This window comes from Syngnathus leptorhynchus, chromosome 6, assembly GCF_054491065.1.
Source record: "Syngnathus leptorhynchus isolate UIUO chromosome 6, UIUO_Slep, whole genome shotgun sequence".
Classification (NCBI taxonomy): domain Eukaryota; kingdom Metazoa; phylum Chordata; class Actinopteri; order Syngnathiformes; family Syngnathidae; genus Syngnathus; species Syngnathus leptorhynchus.
The window spans coordinates 16,874,884-16,897,430 of record NC_141200.1 but is presented as its reverse complement, the minus strand read 5'-3'; the positions used below and the strand labels follow the sequence as shown (position 1 = coordinate 16,897,430).

The following is a 22,547-nucleotide window of genomic DNA, read 5'->3' as shown; positions in this document are numbered from 1 at the left end:
ATTTTAGCAGCCGTAATATTAACTCCATGACTGCGACTGCGCTATCTGGGATACTGCCACCAGCAACTGCCGTATTGCCCTCATATACCGGCTCTATTGATAATCTTACAAATGAATTCAATGCTACATTGTTAAATGCCATTGATTCTGTGGCGCCGCTACGTCTAAAAACTCGCCGTAGACTGCCTACTCCGTGGTTCACAGATGAAACACGTTCACTTAAACAATTAAGTAGAAAGCATGAGCGCAAATGGCGTTTTTTTCGCAGGTCATTAATCTCAATAAGAACAATCCTAAATACCTATTTGATACGGTGGCAAAGCTAACACTATGCCAGCCAACCCCCGATAGCTCCTTTCACTTGGCTGACGAGTTCATGAAATTTTTTGCTCGAAAGATTGAATCAATTAGGGATGAGATCAAGATGACCATTCCGATAACCGGCGCCGACGATCATGCAATAACCCTTTCAAATTTTAAAAGCGTGTCCCTCGAAAGGCTTTCACAATTAGTTAGTGCGGCTAAACAAACAACATGTTTACTTGACCCGCTTCCAACCAAACTATTTAAAGAATTATTTCAAATCTTAGGACCGTTCGTTTCAAATATAATTAATCTGTCTATCTCCTCTGGGATAGTGCCAACAGCCTTTAAAACCGCTATTATTAAACCGCTACTTAAGCGACCAAATCTTGACCCGGACTGTCTTAGTAACTATAGGCCAGTTTCAAATCTCCCATTCATAGCAAAACTGCTTGAAAAAGTAGTAGCGCAGCATCTTATTGATTACATGGTCGCTAATAATCGATATGAATCTTTTCAGTCTGGGTTTAGAGCTAATCATTCCACTGAGACAGCACTTGCTAAAGTGACTAATGATCTCCTCTTAGCTATGGATTCAAATACTTCATCGGTATTGTTACTACTCGATCTTAGTGCTGCCTTCGACACTGTTGACTTCAATATTTTATTAGAGCGTCTTAAAGGTTGTGTTGGTATTTCGGGGTCAGCACTAGGCTGGTTTCATTCGTATCTATCAGACAGGACGCACCGAGTGGTCCATGGCAATGCGTCCTCTGAGCTCTATAAAGTTACGTGCGGTGTCCCACAGGGATCGGTACTAGAACCAATTATATTTAATATTTATATGACTCCGCTTGGGAACATAATACGTAAATATAATATTAGTTTTCAATGTTACGCGGATGACACCCAATTATATATGCCATTATCAATGACAGATCCGCGGGACTGTTGTAATCTTGAGGCATGCCTTGCGGAGATCAAGCAATGGATGTCTCTCAACTTCCTTCGTCTGAACCCAGATAAAATTGAGGTGTTGATAATTGGTCCAGCTCGTTATCAACATTTATTTAAGGAAACCGCTATAACTCTAGATAACCGTACTATCACTCAGAGTGATACTGTAACTAATCTCGGGGTAATATTTGACCAAACGCTCTCCTTTCAAAAGCACATTAAGAATATAACCAGAATAGCATTTTTTCACCTTCGTAATATTGCTAAGATTCGCCCAATCCTCTCGACCGGTGATGCCGAAATTATTATACATGCATTTATCACGTCGCGCCTGGACTACTGTAATGCATTATTCTCTGGTCTTCCCAAGTCCAGCATCAAAAGTCGACAGTTAGTACAAAATGCTGCTGCAAGACTGCTCTCACGGACAAGAAAATTTGATCACATTACCCCAATATTAGCCAATTTACACTGGCTCCCGGTCCATTTAAGATGTGACTTCAAGGTTCTTCTATTAACCTATAAGTCATTGCATGGCTTAGCGCCTTCATATCTCGTCGACTTAGTTTTTCCTTATGTTCCGTCTCGTAACCTTCGTTCGCAAAACGCTAGTCTTTTAGTGACACCGAGGGCCAAGAAAATGTCTGCAGGGGCTAAAGCATTTTCTATTCGGGCTCCAGAGCTCTGGAATGCCCTGCCAATGGATATTAGAACTGCTACCTCAGTAGAAACATTTAAGACACGTTTAAAGACGTATTTCTATGATATGGCCTTTAATTAACCTGTAGTAGCCGATTCGGCTGGAGTTTGTTTTTGCTCCCTCTCCCCGACCCCACTCCCCCCACCCTTCCCCGGCTGGGGAGGTGGTTAGGTGACACCCAAGCTGACGACGGCTATCTAGATTCTCGTGGACCAATTCAGCATGAGGGAACTGCAGCGGAATACCCTCCTAGAGGACACTGCCAGGACAATCGAAGGCACCTCCGACAGCTCTTCGCTTTGGCCTGGACATCCACTTTTTGATTTCCATATTATGTATTTTATGTGCCCTCTTTGCATCCATTGCAGCCTGGTGATCCTGAAAGGGGGATCCTTCCATTTGTGGTCCCTTCTCAAGGTTTCTCATTTTTCCCCTGGTAGGGGTTTTTGAGTTTTTCCTTTCCCTGTTGGGAGCCCAAGATCAGGGGATGCTTTGAGAATAATTGTCAATTGATTTTCTATGTGAAGCCCTTTGAGACTGCTTGTGATTTAGGGCTATACAAATAAACTTGACTTGACTTGACTTGACTTGGAAGTTCAGTAGTTGTTGCCACATTGAACTCTTGTTTTGTTAAATAAAGAGCCGTTTACCAAACCCACGTTTTTGCCTATACTTTGTTAACGCTACAATATAGTTATATACTAGATCTGTGGAATAACAAAAAGGCTGACGTCAGGGCGCAAGCGCGGCTTTGTTGACAAAGGAGGATGAATTTGATTGATGGATTTAATGATTTGGAGTGACACAGATTGTTTGATAATATTGTTGTAATATGATAGTTATTTGAAATATACTTATTATGTTGTTATATGGATCTGTGGAATAATTAGAAATGCAAATCACGACGAGTCCGACGGCGCGCGTACGCGGCATTGTTTACATAAAGGACGATCGATTGATTTAATGAATTGGAGTGACCAGATGGTTTTATAAACATGTCATTGATGTAATAGTTATTAGAATAACGTCAGGCCCGTTCTCAGCTCTTCGTTTGTGTTTATGTCACGTTAGCAATACCTATCGTTTAGCCTGTTGTTGCTCATTCATGTCTGTTCTTGGTGTTGGATTTTGACAAATAAATATGCCCCAAAAGGGCGACTTATACTCCGGTGCAACTGATATGTGTTTTCTTTCACTTTATTGTGCATTTTATGGCTGGTGCGACTTATACTCAGGAGCGACTTATAGTCCAAAAATTACGGTACTTTATGCTCGATCTTATTCATAAATATGCTACCTATTAAGGTGGCTGTATCAACTTCTTATTCTACTTATTCTATTGGGTTTCATAAATACAGGTTTAAAACTGTTAACATCCATCCATCCATCCATCCATCCATCCATCCATCCATCCATCCATCCATCCATTTTCTTCCGCTTGTCCGGGGTCGGGTCGCGGGGCAGCAGCTTTAGGAGGGACTCCCAGACTTCCCTCTCCCCAGCCACTTCATCCAGCTCATCCCGGGGGATCCCAAGGCGTTCCCAGGCCAGCCGAGATACATAGTCTCTCCAGCGCGTGCTGGGTCTCCTACCGGTGGGACATGCCCGGAACACCTCCCCAGGGAGGCGTCCAGGAGGCATCCTGATGAGATGCCCGAGCCACCTCATCTGGCTCCTCTCAACGTGGAGGAGCAGCGGCTCGAATCCTCGTCTCTCCCGGATGACCGAGCTTCTCACCCTATCTCTAAGGGAGAGCCCGGATACCCTGCGGAAGAAAACTCATTTCGGCCGCTTGTATCCTGGATCTCGTTCTTTCGGTCACAACCCATAGCTCGTGACCATAGGTGAGGGTAGTTAGGTAGATCGACCGGTAAATCGAGAGCTTTGCCATTTGGCTCAGCTCTCTCTTCACCACGACAGACCGGTACAGAGTCCGCATTACTGCCGACGCTGCACCGATCCACCAGCGGGTTCGAGGATTGCCGTCACGACAGGCACCAACAACCTTACGGCCACAACGCCGGTCGGCTGCTTCAACAATGGAGGCGCGGAACATGGTCCACTCTGACTCAATGTCCCCCGCCTCCCCCGGGACGTGGGAAAAGCTCTGCCGGAGGTGGGAGTTGAAGCTCTTCCTGACAGGGGATTCTGCCAGACGTTCCCAGCAGACCCTCACAGAGCGTTTGGGTCTGCCAGGTCGGACCGGCATCTTCCCCCACCATCGGAGCCAACCTACCACCAGGTGGTGATCAGTTGACAGCTCCGCTACTCTCTTCACCAGAGTGTCCAAAACATGCGGCCGCAAATCCGACTACAAAGTCGATCAACGAACTGCGGCCTAGGGTGTCCTGGTGCCAAGTGCACACATGGACACCCTTATGCTTGAACATGGTGTTCATTATAGAAAATATGTGTCGAGCACAGAAGTCCAACAATAGAACACCGCTCGGGTTTAGATGGGGGGGGGGGGGCGTTCCTCCCAATCATGCCCTTCCAGGTCTCACTGTCATTGCCCACGTGAGCATTGAAGTCACCCAGTAGAACGATGGAGTCCCCAGAAGGAGCGCTCTCCAGCACTTCCTCCAGGGACTCCAAAAAGGGTGGGTACTCTGAGCTGCCGTTTGATGCATAGACACCAACAACAGTCAGGACCCGTCCCCCCACACGAAGGCAGAGGGAGGCTACCCTCTCGCTCACCGGGGTGAACCCCAATGTGCAGGCGCCCAGCCAGGGGGCAATAAGTATGCCAACACCTGCTCGACGCCTCTCACCGTGGGCAACTCCAGAGTGGAAGAGAGTCCAGCCCCTCTCGAGAGGGCTTGTACCAGAGCCCAAACTATGTGTGGAGGCAAGTCCGACTATGTCTAGTCGGAACCTTTCTGCCTCACACACTAGCTCGGGCTCCTTTCCAGCCAGAGAAGTGACATTCCATGTCCCTAGAGCCAGCCTCTGCAGCCGGGGATCGGACCGCCTTTGGCCGCCGCCCAGCTCACTTTGCACCCAACCCCTTTGGCCCCTCCTAGAGGGCGTGAACCTATGGGAAGGGGGACCCACGTTTTATTTTCGGGCTATGCCCGACCGGACCCCATGGGCGAAGGCCCGGCCACCAGGCGCTCGCCTTCGAGCCCCACCTCCAGGCCTGGCTCCAGAGAGGGGCCCCGGTCCATTTTTGTTTCTCAACATAAAGGGCTTTGGTGAGCTGTGCTTTGTCTGGCCCCTCACCTAGGACCCTTTTGCCATGGGTGACCCTACCAGGGGCATAAAGCCCCAGACAACATGGCTCCTAGGATCATAGGGGCACGCAAACCCCTCCACCACGGTAAGGTGACGACTCACGGAGGTGTGTTACTAAACATTGTATCTATAAAATCAGTTGTTTTCTGATGTCCACTTGGATTCAACAAATCAACATTAAATACACATTACCGTATTTTTTGGACTATAAGTCACTCCGGAGTACAAGTTGCACCAGCCATAAAATGCATAACAAAGAAGAAAAAAACACAAGTCGCACCCGAGTACAAGTCGCATTTTTGGGAGAACTTTATTTGATAAAATCCAACACCAAGAACAGACATGAACAGGCAACAACAGGCTAAATAAACACAAACGTGGAGCTGAGAACGTGCCTGACGTAACATTAACAGTTATTCAAATAACTATAACATAACACGTTTATCAAACCATCTGTGTCACTCCAAATCATTAAATTCATTAAATTCAGTGCAACTGACTAACGGCGTGCCGCAAAGTGAACCAGGGAAGGCGGAGAGCAAGCCCTACTCTTTTAAATGAGGAAGTAGCTCGTCAAAAGCAATTTCTCACACGGGAGACAGTATGCCCTTTTGAACACTTGCAAGTGGAGAATTTGTTCGTTACTGTAGATACAGCAATGTCCGAACAAATTTTGCAAGTGGAGAATTTGTTCGTTGCTGTAGACACAGCAATGTCCGAACAAAGTCTGCCGTTGCATTCATGCAAGACAGTATTTATTGAGAGAAGAAGGGTGGGGGTGAGAGTGGCCAAGGTGGGGGTGAAACCCCTGGCCTCTGATCACATCATAGCAGGGGTTGTTTTACGATGTTGAGTAGACAGAACAACTTTGATTGCGTCTTCTACAGTTGGTCAATCAGTGCAAAGGATCTTAGCACTTTGTTCTACTACTTTGTTAAGACAGGACAAGCTTAGGTTAATTATTACTGATTACATTCCAACATAATATGATCAACCTAATCTATTCAACCCTAACAAACTATCTTGACACATGGACAAAAGCCTTCGATATGTATGGCCTGACAAATTTAATTAATCTAATGTTGGCTCGTCCGATGCACACATTATCTAAGCCAGGAAGTTGACAAGTGCTTAAGGCACTCCTCTGAGGTAGGAGGCAATGTGCACTGAATACCTCAATGTTATTTAACAGCATCCTTGATAGCAACCCCAGCAAAGTACAATATCTAATTTCTCCTGGCCCTTCTTGTATTGATGTGACATGTTCACAGGTCAGAGGTGCAGGGTTTATTTCAGCTCTGGCCTTCCTATTTTGAGTTTGCATGTCTCCCCATGCTTGTGTAGGTTTTCTCAAGGTACGATAGGCTGGTGACCAGTTTAGGGTGTACCTCACCTATCGCCAAAAGACTGCTGGGATATGATCCACCACACCCTCAACCCAGGTGAAGATGAGTGGTTGGAAGTGTATGTGTGTGTTATGCGTGTGTTATATACGTATGTATGTATGTATGTATGTATGTATGTATGTATGTATGTATGTATGTATGTATGTATGTATACAATGTATGTATGTATGTATACAATGTATACAATGTATACAATGTATGTATGTACCTACCGCTAAAGACAGAAATGGATTTCTGAAGTAGACTATTGTTTAATCACTGCTAGTTATATAAAGTGTATCAGAAGCTTTGAAGTGAATCAAAATATTGAAATGCCATCTGACCATGCCCCTGTGTCTGGAGAACTTGTGTTCCCTGAAGAAATGATTAGTGCAAAGATGTTGTTAGGGTTTACAAACTATCTTGATTGTATGATTATGTTGGAATGTAGACTACAATTATTGACTTTGTTTAAACCTTTTACCTTTGCTTGACTGAAAAGTTTAACCATTCAGTTGTTGAAACTTTCCAAATGGTGTGGAAACATTCTTGCTTAGTTCGTCATCTAAAATGCTCCACTAGTTTCTATTTCCACGACCTTGTAAAAAAATGAGCTGGGACCCTCATCACTGATTAACCAGTTGCTGAGGTGACCACCAGACATGTCCAATGTCACCCCCACCCTACTTGTTCTCAATGAATATGCTCTTGGAGGAGACTAACGGCAGAGTTTGTTCGAACATTGCTGTACCTACAGTAACGAACAGGCTCTCCACTTGCAAGTGCTTAAAGGGCATACTGTCTCCCGTGTGGTTCTTGCAAAATAAGTTAGAGTGGGAACATCTCTAACAGATGTTGTTACAGCGTGCCCAGGATTTGTGTAAGGATTCTATTAACAATTACCCTGACAGGCCCCATTGAATGAGACCAGTGCCCTTTACCAATATTGATACAGAACAGTTTGCTCTTAACATACGTTCACTGGAAACACCTGGCATCACCTTTGGCCAGAATCCGGATGATATAGCTATGTGGTTTGCTGAACATTTGTATAACTGTAATGCCCAGAGCAGACGGGTCAGCCCTAGACTCCCAAGTAGGAACCAAGAAGTACTTCTACCCCGTTGGCAGCGTATATTCGGCATTCTGGACTTTGAAACAGAAACATTAAACGGACCCTGATTGCTCCGGCCTGAAACAACGCCGGGCTCACCTGCTACTCCTCTCCTGGATAGGAAGCATCGGAAGCGGTGTGCGAGGAGGCAGAAGAGGGGCAAGTGCGGAGGTGTCCGGGCCAGGCTAGCGGTCAACCCGACTCGCCCAGCCATACCTTCCATTTTTCTGGCGAATGTTTGATCGCTGGACAAAAAAATTGATTACGTTCGACTGCTGAGATCTACGAACCGGAGAGTGAGTAACTGCTGTGTGCTCGTATTCACTGAGACTTGGTTGAATGTCAACATTCCGGACTCTGCCGTACACCTGGAGCGGCTAACATGCTATCGTGCGGACCGGGCCAGAGTAAAGGGTGGAAAATCGCGAGGGGGTGGAATCTGTGTCTACATCCGTGACGAATGGTGCCGGGACACTGTAGTTGTATGCAGACACTGCTCACCACTGGCGGAGTTTGTGATCATTAAGTGCAGTCCTTTTTACCTGCCAAGGGAAATTACTGCGATTTTGCTAGTCGCGGTATAATCCCGCCTTCCAACATTGACAGCGACAGGATCGCGGCTCTTAGTGATCTGTCCCAGGCAGTCAGTGAACAACAGACGGCGCACCCTGACGGTTTCACCATCTTTGCTGGGGATTTTAATCATGCGGACCTGAAGTCTGTTTTTCCAAAGCTTCACCAGCATGTTAATTTTCCAACATGTGGTGACAGCTTCCTGGACCTGGTCTACACTACACATAAAGGAGCTTTCAAAGCCACCCCCCTCCCCCACATTGGACTTTCTGACCATATCACTGTTTTGCTTATGCCCGCATACAGATAAAGGGTGAAAGCATCCAGGCCGGTTCACAAGCGGGTGAGAGTGTGGCCTGAGGGAGCCTCTGATGCTCTTCACAACGGACTGGGAAATGTTTTAGCAGGCAGCCACTTGCAACAATCAGACGGACTTAGAGGAGGTTACTGACTCTGTTACCTCTTACATCTCGAAGTGCATTGATGATGTGACCCACACAGAATACATCGTCACTCGGGCTAACTGAAAGCCTTGGCTGACAGGGGCTGTCCTCAGGCTGCTGAGGGCCAGAGACAAAGCCTACAGGGCTGGGGATGAAGCTGGCTTGAGGACAGCGAGGGCCAACCTGTCCCAGAGCATCAAGGAACCGAAAAAGGCATTCTCTTGCAGGATTACCGCCCACTTCAAAGACAGCAGGGACGCGCGGAGCCTATGGCAAGGCATTCAGACCAGGCATACAAGCCCGCGCCGCAGAGCTGTGAGGGCAACGTCCCTCTGCTCAGTGATCTGAACCGCTTCTTTGCTCACTTCGATGCTCAGAACAGCACTTGCTCGCTGAAGACCCCTCCCCCTCCACACGAGCAGCCCCATGTGCCTCTCTCCCTATGCGTGAAGAGGACGCTTGCTGCTATTGACATCCGTAAGGCGGCGGGCCCAGACAACATCCCAGGTCAAGCGCTGAAGGACTGCGCTGAGGATCTTATGGGTGTCTTCACGGACATCTTTAACATTTCCCTGCAGCAGGCCATCGTCCCATCACGTTTCAAGGCTGCCACCATCATACCTGTGCCGAAGAAACCTGTTCCATCCTGCTTCAATTACTACCGCCCCGTGGCGCTGACTCCCATCATCATAAAGTGCTTTGAGCGGCTTGTCATGACGCACATCAAGTTCGTTCTCCCCCCACCCTTGACCCCTTCCAGTTTGCATACCGGGCCAAACAGTCCTCTGAGGATGCTATCTGCTCTGTCCTCCACTCATCCTTCACCCACCTGGAAAAAAAGAGACTCGTATGTGAGATTGCTGTTTGTGGACTTCAGTTCTGCATTCAACACCATTATACCACAGCGTCTCATCTGCAAACTCGACAAACTGGGTCTCAGTACCTTCCTCTGCAACTGGCTACTATACTTCCTCTGTCAGAGGCCTCTGGTGGTACGTGTTGCCGACACTATCTCCGGCAGCATCACGCTGAGCACGGGGTGCCCCCCAAGGCTGCGTGCTCAGTCTGCTGCTCTTCACCCTGCTGACGCATGACTGCACTGCAACCTACAGCAGCAACGCATGTTGTAGTTTGCTGACGACACGACTCTGGTGGGTCTCATCACCAAGGGCGACGAGACTCAATACAGGTCGGAGGTTGACCTTCTGGCCACGTGGTGCAGGGACAACAACCCCTAGCTGAACGTCAGCAAGACCAAGGAGATTTTTGTTGACTTCCGGAAGGGTCACACCCATCACCAACCTCATCAGTGAATCACATCACCTGAACTCTCTCCCCCTTCAACCTTGGCCGCATAACGTCCTGTATTTTTGTGCTATATTCTGGCTGTCTGCTGTATGCACTCTTGCTCCATTTTGCTCCTCTTATTTGTCTGTTTATTTATTGTTTATTTATTTAGGTTATTTGCTTATTACTTATTCATCGCTCTTATCTATTGTTTTTACTCTTTGTGCGATTTGCTTGTATGTGTTGTGTAATGTGACTAGTCATCATGGGACGGTGGGAAACGTAATTTCGATCTCTTTGTGTGTCTTAACATGTGATAGAATTGACAATAAAGCAGACTTTGACTTTGACCATCGACGGTGCTGTGGAGAGAGTGAGCAGCACCAGATTCCTGGGGGTGCACATCAGTGAAGACCTCTCCTGGACCACCAACACTGCATTTCTGGCAAAGAAAGCTCAGCGCCGCCTGTACTTTCTGCGGAAAGTCAGGCGAGCAGGTGCTCCACCAGCCATCATGACCACATTCTACTGTGACATGAGATACCTTCTGAAAGTGATTTTCAAGAACATATGGAGAGGTTGCTGAACCCTCCTGTCGGGGAAGGAGAAACCCTACTACCGTAATTTTCGGACGATAAGTCGCGGTTTTTGTCACAGTTTGGGTGGGGGGGCGACTTATACACAGGAGCGACTTACATGTGATTTTTTCACAAATTTTCAAAATTCAAAAATCTGCGATGTAGTGAAACCGCGATAAACGAACCGCGATGTAGCAAGAGATTACTATTATTTGAACTGCAAGTGACGTCACCCGTGCCGCGCGGCGGTTGTTTACATAAAGGGCAAAGGATTCGATCACGGGATGAAGAAGATGACGAAGGGCTCCATGTACTACCGGCATCATTAGCGGCTTTGTTTGTAAGTGACACGGAGAACGAAGAGTTCGAAGGATTTGGAGTGACACAGAAGGTTTGAAAAACTATTATGGCTTTTACGCACGCCCGGTCCTTCTCGACGGGAGATCTCTTTCACCTCCGTGGATGGAAGTCGGGGGCCGGCGCTCGGCCGGGTGGCTGTCCAGGGACGGTGGATGGGGCTCAGACATGGCTTTTAAGCACGCCCGGTCAATCTACGGAGCTTTCTTTCACCTCCGTGGATGGAAGTCGGGGGCCAGCGCTCGGCTGGGTGGCTGTCCGGGGACAGTGGATGGGGCTCGGACATGGCTTTTAAGCACGCCCGTTCCTATTTATGGAGCTCTCTTCCACGTCTGTGGCTGGAAGTTCAGTAGTTGGCTTGTTGAACTCTTGTTTTCAAAGTCAAAGTCAAAGTCCGCTTTATTGTCAATTTCTTCACGTTAAGACACACAAAGAGATCGAAATTACGTTTCCCACTGTCCCACGGTGACTACACAGTACACAACACTTACAATCAAATAGCACAAAGAGTAAAAACGAACAGACAAGAGCAACGAATAAGTAATAAGCAAATAAACAATAAATAAATAAATAGACAAATAAAAGCAGCAAAATGGAGCAAGCGTGCTAATAGCAGATAGCCAGATCATAGCGCAAAAGAACAGGACGTCATGCAGCCGAGGGCGGAGGGGGGAGGGAATTCAGGATCCTGACAGCTTGGAGTATGAAGCTGTTTCTGAGTCTGGTGGTGCGGGAGCGCAGGCATCTGTACCGCTTCCCAGAGGGATATATAGTTATGTCTCTGCAACGCACGCGCGGCGTTGACGACAAAGAATGATGAATTTGATCGATGGATTTAATGATTTGGAGTGACACAGATGGTTTGATAATATTGTTGTAATATGATAGTTATTTGAAATATACTTTATATATCGTTATATGGGTCTGTGGAATCATTAGAAATGCAACTTACAATGGGTCCGACGTCAGCATATGCGGCGAATACGCGGCATTGTTTACATAAACCTCGATCGATGGATTTAATGATTTGGAGTGACACAGATGGTTTGTGTTAGGGTTTATGAACTATCTTGATCGTATGATTATGTTGGGATGTAGACTAGAATGATGAACTTTGTTTTAACCTTTTACCTTTCCTTGACTCTGAAAAGTTTAACCATTCAGTTGTTGACACTTTCCAAATGGTGTGTTGTTTAGTTAGTCATCTGGAAGGCTCCACGGTTTTATTTCCTCGACCTCGTAAAGCGGTAGACTGGGACCCTCTGGGGTGGTTGACCGTTCGCTGAGGTGACCACCACACATGTAAATTGTCACCCCCACCTTGGCCACTCTCACCCCCACCCTTCTTCTCTCAATAAATAGCCTCTTGCATGACTCCAACGGCAGACTTTGTTCGGACATTGCTGTATCTACAGTAACGAACAAATTCTCCACTTGCAAGTGTTCAAAGGGCATACTGTCTCCCGTGTGGTTCTTGCAAAATAAGTTAGAGTCAGAACATCCCTAACATTTTTGGTGCCGTGACCCGGATCCAACATACCCACTGCTGATCGACGGAGGACGACGTGCTGCATTGTCGACAAGCCAGCGTCCATTAGGAGGACCTGGTAAAGAAAAGACCTGGCAAGCAAATTCTTCGCTGGGCCAGCATCTTAGGTCTGCCTTCGTCTGACAACAGTGGATTGACGGGATCCGGCAGTGCAACGAAACAGGGGACAAGTAAGTTAAAGCCCTAAAATTGTGTGATTGTGTTGTTGTGAAACGCGGAAGAGTGGAAAGTGCACGAAATATAGCTTGGATTCAAGTCCCAGTGGAAGGAACAGACTAAGAAAAACAGAGCTTCCTTTTCGTTCATCGAAGATGTGCGTAGATTCTTCTTTGTCTGTTCTTCCAAGCTACTGGATCTGGCTTGGGTTGGAGTCCCAGTGGAAGGAACGTGCTAAGGAAAACAGAGCTTCCTTTTCATTCATTGAAGAGGTGCGTAGATTCTTCTTTGTCTGTTCTTCCAAGCTGCAGGATCTGGCTTGGGTTGGAGTCCCAGTGGAAGGAACGTGCTAAGGAACACAGAGCTTCTTTTTTGTGATTCAAAGAAGGGTGTAGATTTTTCTTTGTACGTTTTTCCGAGCCATAGAACAGCTTGGGTCCAAGACCCAGTGGAGGGAACGGGTTAAAAAAAAAAACAGCGCTTCTTTTTCTTAATTGAAGAAGGGCGTAGATTCTTTTTTTGGTCTGTTTTTCCGAGCTGTTTGCATGAAAGTTGTGTGGTTGAGAGTGTGAATGGTAGGATAAATTGACAAAAAAACAGTACTAGCAAAAACCAACGGTAATACACAGGCTAGTAATTTTGTTGAAGGGTAAATTTAATCCTGCATTGAGGATCCTCAAAAAAGAAAAACAAAAAATTGAAAAAAAAAATTGGAAAAATCTAAAAATACCAAGTTAAGATGGGAAATAAAAACGGTAAATCTCTAGCTCTTGAAGGTGATGAGAAGTCCATTCCATTAACATTTGAAAAAGAATTTAGGGTGCATAATGGCATCCCATTCAATGATGCAGCTGAGAGTGCTTATCAGGAACAGCTAAAATATGCGCTCCTCAATGGTTCCCCACATGAATTAGACAACAGGGTGCGGAAACACTTGGTGGAAGCACACACTGCTTGTGTTACAACAACCATGCAGTGGGCCAGAGACGCTGACAAAGTGATCAAGAACGGCAAAGGTTCTGATGTATTTCATCTAGATGATGATGATAATCATCTAGATGAAGATGCAACAGTCTTCTTCCGAGGCTCCCAACGGGGCAGAGGAAGAGGTCAACAGGGTCGAAGGCCACCATACAACTCAAAACCCCCACCAGATTCTGGCAACTGTTGGAACTGTGGGAGAGAAGGACACTTTGCAAGAGAGTGTCGTTATGCAAAACAAGACCAATCAAAGGGTGGAGGAAGGGGCAGAGGAAAAGCCAAATTTTCAGCATAACGGGCTTCCTCCCCTTTGACCGCTCATGCTCCTACTTTTGGTTTAGAATTTTTTTTTTAGGTTATTAGAACTCCTGTACATACAATGAAATTATGACAATGCTGATTGTATGCCCAACGACAAATGACAAGGGGTCAAATTATGTGTGCACACTGAAGTTAAAATTTGCAAATCAAGTGGTAAAGTAATACAACTTGTTTCTAAAAGATAAATAGAAAAATTAGAATGTGCTGTCCTTGCGTGCGTGGGTGGGACCAGCTTCATGATCGACCGCAAGAAATGGCCAGCTTGTGACGAATCATTGATGCCAGGTCCCCTCCCCTCGCACCGAGAGCTGTACGTGTGTGCATATTTGTTAAACTGATAAAATTGGCTAAACCTGTGTGCAAAGAAATTTGTTAGACTGTGGTCTGTCCAATTTGCACCGCCAAATAGAAACAATTTTGAAGAATAAAAAAATACAAATAAAAAAGAGAAGAAATCTGTTTGTAGGCAGAAACTGGTTTACACTAGTGCTCATTAGTGTCTCATCCTGATGACAAATTCGAAAGACAGAGAAAACATGTTTTCTGGAATTGGATGAAGCAAAATTGTGGTTTTCACACACTGCAAAACTAATTTGAGAAAAATAATTGATTAGTTGTGTTGTAAGAGTCTACAAACTTCTATATTTTAGTTAAATCTGAGAGATTGAGTTGGTTAATTTAAAAAAAAAATCTGATTAATTCGCAAGCTGTTTTTTTATGTGTTGAGTTTTTTTTTGGATTAGTGAATTGTTCTATCGGAAACATTAGGAATAATTACGAGAAGGGATTGTGTTGAGAATGGTATATGAATGTTGTGTGGAGGACTTGGATAACTTCAGACCAATGTCTTGAAAAGACTCCTCTTTGGTGACTGTGTGTGAGATGCAAATGAGCAGGGACGAATGATTTCCTGAATGAAAGGAGAATATAGGTTGAATGGTTGAAGTTGTTGGAGACTACTATGGGAGATTAGTAGAGCAACTTTGATGAAAGAGTGATTTTTAAATGCTAAGAAAACAAAAACAAAAAAACCCAAAGAAAATGTTGTTTTTGGATTGCTAATTACTAACGAAGCTATGAGGAAGTGGTGTGGGTGTTTAGAAGGGCACGCGCCTATGCGCTTCCCTGGCTCATCAACGTTTGTTTGACTGATCAAAGGAACCATTTGTTACAGGATTTAACATCCAAATCCAACCGGGATCAGAGAATCTCCTTTAAACCAGGAGGCAATAAATGGGACAGCCCCTGTCATAAATGGTCTTTTGTCAGGAGGAATCTTTAGGAAGTGCTTGGATTCTCCTTGCAAGACTCCTGTTTTTCCAGTCCAAAAGGCCAATAAAATTGATTGGCGAATGATACAAGATTTCCGAGTAGTAAATGAAGCAGCACCTAATGTGTCTGACCCACACACGCTTCTAAACACTTTTTAAGGCAGCAGCAATTGCGACACATGGGCCATCTTGTGAATGGCTACATTTGTAGCTACAGAAGTTAATCTGTAGTCTCCCAAATTGCAGTGATAGTGTAGTACTGATTTGACACATTGCTGCCATAACTGCATGTCAGTTAACTTGATGTTCGTACAGCTTCTGCTCACCTTGCATTTGGACCAGGAACTCTGTCTTAATGCGGCGGGCAGCTTCGCTCTCGTTTTCATTTCTGGAGCCACACAGAGAGTCCACCTCATCAATGAAGATGATGGAAGGTTTGTGCTGCCGGGCCAGATCAAACAGGTTCTTGACAAGTCTAAAAATAATAATAATAGTTGAAAAAGAAGAAAGAAATAGAAACAAAAGGAAAAGACCAGGAGGGCTTCATGCCTATAGCGCGACTAAGAAAGATGGAAAAAACAACAAAAACAGTAGATGTGTGAAACAGAAAGTAGGATGTGAGGGGAAAGAAAATCACTTTACATATCTATTTACTTTGAAAAAAAAAAATCCAAACTGTACAATATTTCAGCCTTTTTTATAGGAATGGACAGGTAGCCCAGACGCTGGATTCAGTTTTCCCTTGCACAGACACGTGTCACTGGGGCCCCATTTAGAGGCAGGTCTGGAGGTGGGGCACATTGGCGAGTGCCTAGTGGCCGGGGTTGCACCCATGGGGTCCGGCTGGGCCCATCCCAAAAGGACGTGGGTCGCCCCCCTCCAATGGGCTCACCACCTGTGGGAGGGGCCAAATGGGTCGGGTGCTGTGTGAGCTGGGCAGCAGCCAAAGGCATGACCCTTGGGGTAAGTTTTCTCACTCACTTCAAGATGGCGCCGCAGATGCCTGCCTCGTTGACTCGCTTTCTGCAATTTTGTCTTGTCTTTGTCTTGTTTTCTGCATCTTCTGCTGCCCATCCCGGATCACTTTTACCAGAGAAGAACTGTTAAACATCGGACAGTCTTCTTCTGGTACTTTCTCTCCAGTTTTCTCTGACCCAGACTATTTGACGGAGATTTTAGCCGGATCGGCGGCGCTCTACAAGCTAGCATGCCGAAGACGGCAGTGTGGCAAGCGTGCTGGAGCCCTCATGAAGCTGAGGCAGAGAGGGTTCCACTCTCCCCGACCAATTCATCTGGCGAATGTCCGATCCCTGCCGAACAAGATGGACGAACTGCTGCTTTTGATTTCAAGGAACATGGACTTCAGCAGATCTGCCGCCCTGTGCTTCGTTGAAACGTGGCTTGACAGACGCACCCCCCACCACGCCGTAGTGCTAACTGGGTTTTGGCTACTACGGGCAGACCGCAGCGCGGAGCTCGCCGGAAAATCAAAGTGAGGTGGTCTATGTTTCTACATTAAAGTACATTGGTGTATTGATGTCACGGTGATGAAACAGTCTTGCAGCCCTCTCCTAGAAACACTTTTCATGAACTGCCGGCCATTTTACTCACAACGTGAGTTCTCTACACTTAAGCAATTATGTAGAAAGAATGAACGCAAATGGCGTTTAACCAAACTTGAGGTTTTCCATCAGGCATGGCACGACAGCCTCCTGAAATATAAAGATGCGCTTATCTTACCAAAAACGTTATTTTTCGCAAGTCATTAAATTCAATAAAAACAATCCTAAATACCTATTTGATACAGTGGCAAAGTTAACACTACGCCAGCCGACCCCCGATAGCTCCTTTCACTCTGCTGACAAGTTCATGAAATTCTTCGCTCGAAAGATTGAATCAATTAGGGATGAGATCAAGATGAACATTCCGATCGCTCAGTCGAGACCGCCAATTACCAGCGCTGACGATCATGCAATAACCCTCTCAAATTTTAAAAGCGTGTCCCTTGAAAGGCTTACACAATTAGTTAGTGCGGCTAAACAAACAACATATTTACTCGACCCGCATCCAGCCAAACTATCTCAAGAATTAATTCAAATCTTAGGACCGTTCGTCTAAAATATAATTAATCTGTCTGTCTCCTCTGGGATAGTGCCAACAGCCTTTAAAACTGCTATCATTAAACCGTTACTTAAGCGACCAAATCTTGACCCGGACTGTCTCAGTAATCATAGGCCAGTTTGAAAATCTCCCATTCATAGCAAAACTTCTTGAAAAAGTAGTAGCGAAGCAGCTTATTGATTACATGGTCGCGAATAATAGATTTGAATCTTTTCAATCACTTTTTTTGGTAGAGAGTATGTAGACTCCCTCGTCCCTGTTGATGGTCCACGGGCCTCGTTTTCGGATCTCAATGGCCTCCCTGATCCAACGCTGATGTTTATTTTCTTTGGTGCGGATGACTCTGGCCTTTTCCCAGTCCATGATGTGGTTTTCTCTTTTACAGTGGTCGGTGATGGCTGACTTGTAGTGTTCCTGTTCTGCTTGTTGTTTTGCTCTCTACCACCTGGAGCAGCATTTTGGAGAGGTGAAGGGACAGCAGAGGGCGTGACTCATCTGTCCAATCTGACAGGTGAGTCACGCCTTCCTTCATCCATCAGCTGATAAAGACGCGTCACAACTACAGCAGTGACACTCCGATGAAGGCGGAAGTACATGCCGAAACATGTCAGGTAATATAACCTAAAATTATATTGTTTGTGACAAAAGAACCCAAAAAAGTGATTGACAAGGGAAACAAAATGAATTTAGTACAACTATTGAATATTTTCAGTCTGGTTTTAGAGCTAATCATTCCACTGAGACAGCACTTGCTAAAGTGACTAGTGATCTCCTCATAGCTATGGATTAAAACACTTCATCGGTATTGTTACTACTCGATCTTAGTGCTGCCTTCGACACTGTAGACTTCGATATTTTATTAGAGTGTCTTCAAGGTTGCGTTGGTATTTCAGGATCAGCACTAGGCTGGTTTCACTCATATCTATCAGACAGGACGCACCGAGTGGTCCGTGGCAATTCGTCCTCTGAGCTCTATCAGGTTACGTGTGGTGTCCCACAGGGATCGGTACAAGGACCAATTCTATTTAATATTTATATGATTCCGCTTGGGGACATAATAAGTAAATATGACATTAGTTTTCAATGTTACGAGGATGACCCAATTATATATGCCGTTATCAATGACAGATCTGCAGGACTGTTGTAATCTTGAGGCGTGCCTCGCGAAGATCAAGCAATGGATGTCTCTCAACTTCCTCCGTCTTAACCCAGATAAAACTGAGATGTTGATAATTGGTCCAGCTCATTATCAACATTTATTTAAGGAAACCACTATAACGATAGATAACCGTACTATCACTCAGAGTGATACTGTAACTAATCTCGGTAATATTTTACCAAACGCTCTCCTTTCAAAAGCACATTACAAATATAACCAAAATTGCGTTTTTTCACCTTCGTAATATTGCTAAGATTCGCCCAATCCTCTCGACCGGTGATGCAGAAAATATGATACATGCCTTTTATCACGTCGCGTCTGGTGTACTGTAATGTATTATTCTCTGGTCTTCCCAAGTCCATCATCAAAAGTCTACAGTTAGTACAAAATGCTGCTGCAAGGCTGCTCTCATGGACATAGAAAATTTGAACACATTTCCCCAATATTAGCCAACTTACACTGGCTCCCGGTCCATTTAAGATGCGACTTTAAGGTTCTTCTATTAACCTATAAATCCAGCTCATATCCACCAGCTTGGATATGATGAGCCGGTGATCAGTCCAGCAGTCAGCACCACACATAGCCTTGGTCACTCTGACCTCCTGTCAAGCCATCCCTCTTCTTGGTGATGGCGTAATCGATGGGATGCCAATGCTTAGAGCAAGGGTGCATCCATGATGTCTTGTTACGGGTGGGTAGCCAGAATATGATGTTGGTGATGAGGTCATGTGCAGCGCATGACTTGCTCGTGCACTTGCCAATGCCATGCTACCCAATGATTCCTTCCCAGGTCTGATGGACTGTCCCTACTCTGGCATTGAAGTCCCCAAGAACCAATAGCTTATTGCAGTCGAACTGGTCATCACTTTTATGGACAGGAGTAATAAGTGCATATTTCCATACAAGTGCTAATTCACTGGTGACCAATGACAGGTTAAATAAATCAGCAAGAGGGTTCATTATGACATTGGCGGATAGCTTGAGAAAATGATTTTCAACCCCATCAAGTTCAGGACCACCGCTCACTTTTAATTCACAAGTTGCTTTCTGCGCTTAGGTACAGTGGGGCAAAAAAGTATTTAGTCAGCCACCAGTTGTGCAAGTTCTCCCACTTACAAGATGAGAGATGGCTGTAATTTTCATCATAAACTAATTAATAATGAATAAAAAAATTATGAGAGACAAAATAAAAAAAAAAACCCAGCAGAAAATCACATTGTCTGATTTTTAAAGAACTTACCGTAATTTTTGGACTATAAGTCGCGGTTTTTGTCACAGTTTGGGTGGGGGGGCGACTTATACTCAGGAGCGACTTATATGTGATTTTTTTCAAAGATTTTCAAAATCCAAAAATTTGCGATGTAGTGAAACCGCGAAAAACGAACCGTGATGTAGCAAGGGATTTCGTCATTTGAACTGCAAGTGACGTCCACCGTGCCGCGCGGGGGTTGTTTACATATAGACAAAGGATTTGATCACGGGATGACGAAGATGACGAAGGGCCCCACGTACTAACGCAGTATTAAGGGCTTTGTTTGTAAGTGACACGGAGGGCAAAGAGTTTGAAGGATTTAATGATTTGGAGTGACACAGAAGGTTTGAAAAACTATTATGGCTTTTACGCATGCCCGGTCCTTCTCGACGGGAGCTCTCATTCACTTTCGCGGATGAAAGTCGGGGGCCGGCGCTCGCCGGGTGGTTGTCCGAGGACGGTGGATGGGGCTCGGACATGGCTTTTACGCACGCACGGTCATACTCTACGGAGCTTTCTTTCACCTCCGTGGATGGAAGTCGGGGGCCGGCGCTCGGCCGGGTGGCTGTCCGAGGACGGTGGATGGGGCTCGGACATGGCTTTTACGCACACCCGGTCCTATTTATGGAGCTCTCTTCCACCTCCGTGGCTGGAAGTTCAGTAGTTGTTGGCTCGTTGAACTCATGTTTTGTTAAATAAAGAGCCGTCTACCAAACCCACGTCTTTTTTGGTACTTTGTTAATACTACAACATAGTCATAAACAAGAAAACTGCAGCCCACGCGCGCCGTTGTTGACATGAAGAACGAGGAATTTGATCGATGGATTTAATGATTTGGAATGACACAGATGGTTTGATAATGTTATATATATATATATATATATATATATATATATACACACACCCACACACACACACATACACACACATATTAAGTCGCTCCGGAGCGACACAGATGGTTTGGTAATATTGTTGTAATATGATAGTTATTTAAAATATACCATATATACCGTTATATGGGTCTGCGGTATAATTAGAAATGCAATTTGCAACGGGTCCGACGTCAGCATATGCGGCACATACGCAGCATTGTTTACATAAAGCACGATCGATGGATTTAATGAATTGGAGTGACACAGATGGTTTGATAATATTGTTGTTATATAAACCCAAGTGTTTCCTGGTACTTTGTTAACGCTACAATATAGTTATATACTAGATCGCTGAAGCGCACGCGCGCCGTTGTTCACATGAAGAACGAGGAATTTGATCGATGGATTTAATGATTTGGAGTGACACAGATGGTTTGATAATGTTGTTGTAATATGATAGTCATTTAAAATATACTATATATACCGTTATATGGGTCTATGGTATAATTAGAAATACAATTTGCAACAGGTCCGCCGTCAGCATATGCGGCACATACGCAGCATTGTTTACATAAAGCACGATCGATAGATTTAATGAATTGGAGCGACACAGATGGTTTGATAATATTGTTACTATATGATAGTTATTTAAAATATACTTTATATATCGTTATATGGGTATGTGGAATAATTAGAAATGCAAATCACGACGAATCCGAGGGCGAGCGTACTGCTGCATTGTTTACCTAATAAATGATCGATGGATTTAATGATATGGAGTGACACAATTGGTTTGATAATGTTGTTGTAATATGACATTTATTTGAATTATACTTTATATATCGTTTTATGGATCTGTGGTATAATTAGAAATGCAAACAAATAAACAAATAGTCCGACGTCAGCATATGCGGCGCATACGCGTATGCAGTATTGTTTACATAAAGCACATCGATGGATTTAATGAATTGGAGTGACACAGATGGTTTGATAAACGTGTTATTCATGTAATACTTACTTGAATAACTCTGAATGTTACATCAGGCCCGTTCTCAGCTCCTCGTTTGTGTATATGTTACGTTAGCATACCGTATCGTTTAGCCTGTTGTTGGTGGTTCATGTCTGTTTTCGGTGTTGGATTTTGACAAATACATTCGCCCTAAAAGTGCGACTTATACTCCGGAGCGACTTATATATGTTTTTTTTCACTTTATTGTGCATTTTATGGCTGGTGCGACTTCTACTCCAGAGCGACTTATAGTCCAAAAATTACGGTACTTGCAAATTATGGTGGAAAATAAGTATTTGATCAATAATGGCCTCGATCAGGGGCTCTACGGAAGATCTCACCCCGTAGGGTCAAACAAGAACGGTGAACAAGAATCCCAGAACCACACGAGGACGCCTAGTGAATGACCTGCAGAGAGCTGGGACCAAAGTAACAAAGACTACTAACAGTAACACACTACGTCGCCAGGTACTCAAATCCTGGAGTGCCAGACGTGTGCCCCTGCGTGTCCAGGCCCGTCTGATAAATACTTTAAAAATCAGACAATGTTATTTTCTGGATTTTTTTTCATTTGGTCTCTCATAGTTGAAGTGTACTTATGATGAAAATTACAGGCATCTCTCATCTTTCAAGCGGGAGAACTTGCATAATTGGTGGCCGTCTAAATAAATTTGCCCCGCTGTAGGCAGTATTTTCCGAAAGTTAAAAGATCTGGTACAAGGTGACGTATTACCAGTAGAACTGGTAGTTGGGTGAGGGTCAGGGAGAAGCGAGGAGCAATGGTTTGATGAAGTCCTGGGAACCTTAATTAGATTGAAGGAATGTTCTTCAGAGATGTTGATCATTGTTAATTGTTTCATTTTTTCTTAAATCATCCTCATCCTCAAGTAAACTACGTGTACAAATTGACAGATTAAACTCCTCA

The 22,547-nt window shown here is 44.8% G+C and overlaps 1 protein-coding gene across 1 annotated transcript in view; it reads right to left on the bottom strand.

Moving 5' to 3' along the window:
* vps4a (vacuolar protein sorting 4 homolog A) overlaps nucleotides 1-22,547 on the bottom strand; it is an 87,855-nt gene that overhangs the window by 38,122 nt on the left and 27,186 nt on the right. Inside the window, exon 7 of the mRNA XM_085913535.1 lies at nucleotides 15,536-15,684. Coding sequence (XP_085769661.1) covers nucleotides 15,536-15,684 — 149 coding nt within the window. The remainder of the gene's footprint in view (nucleotides 1-15,535; nucleotides 15,685-22,547) is intronic.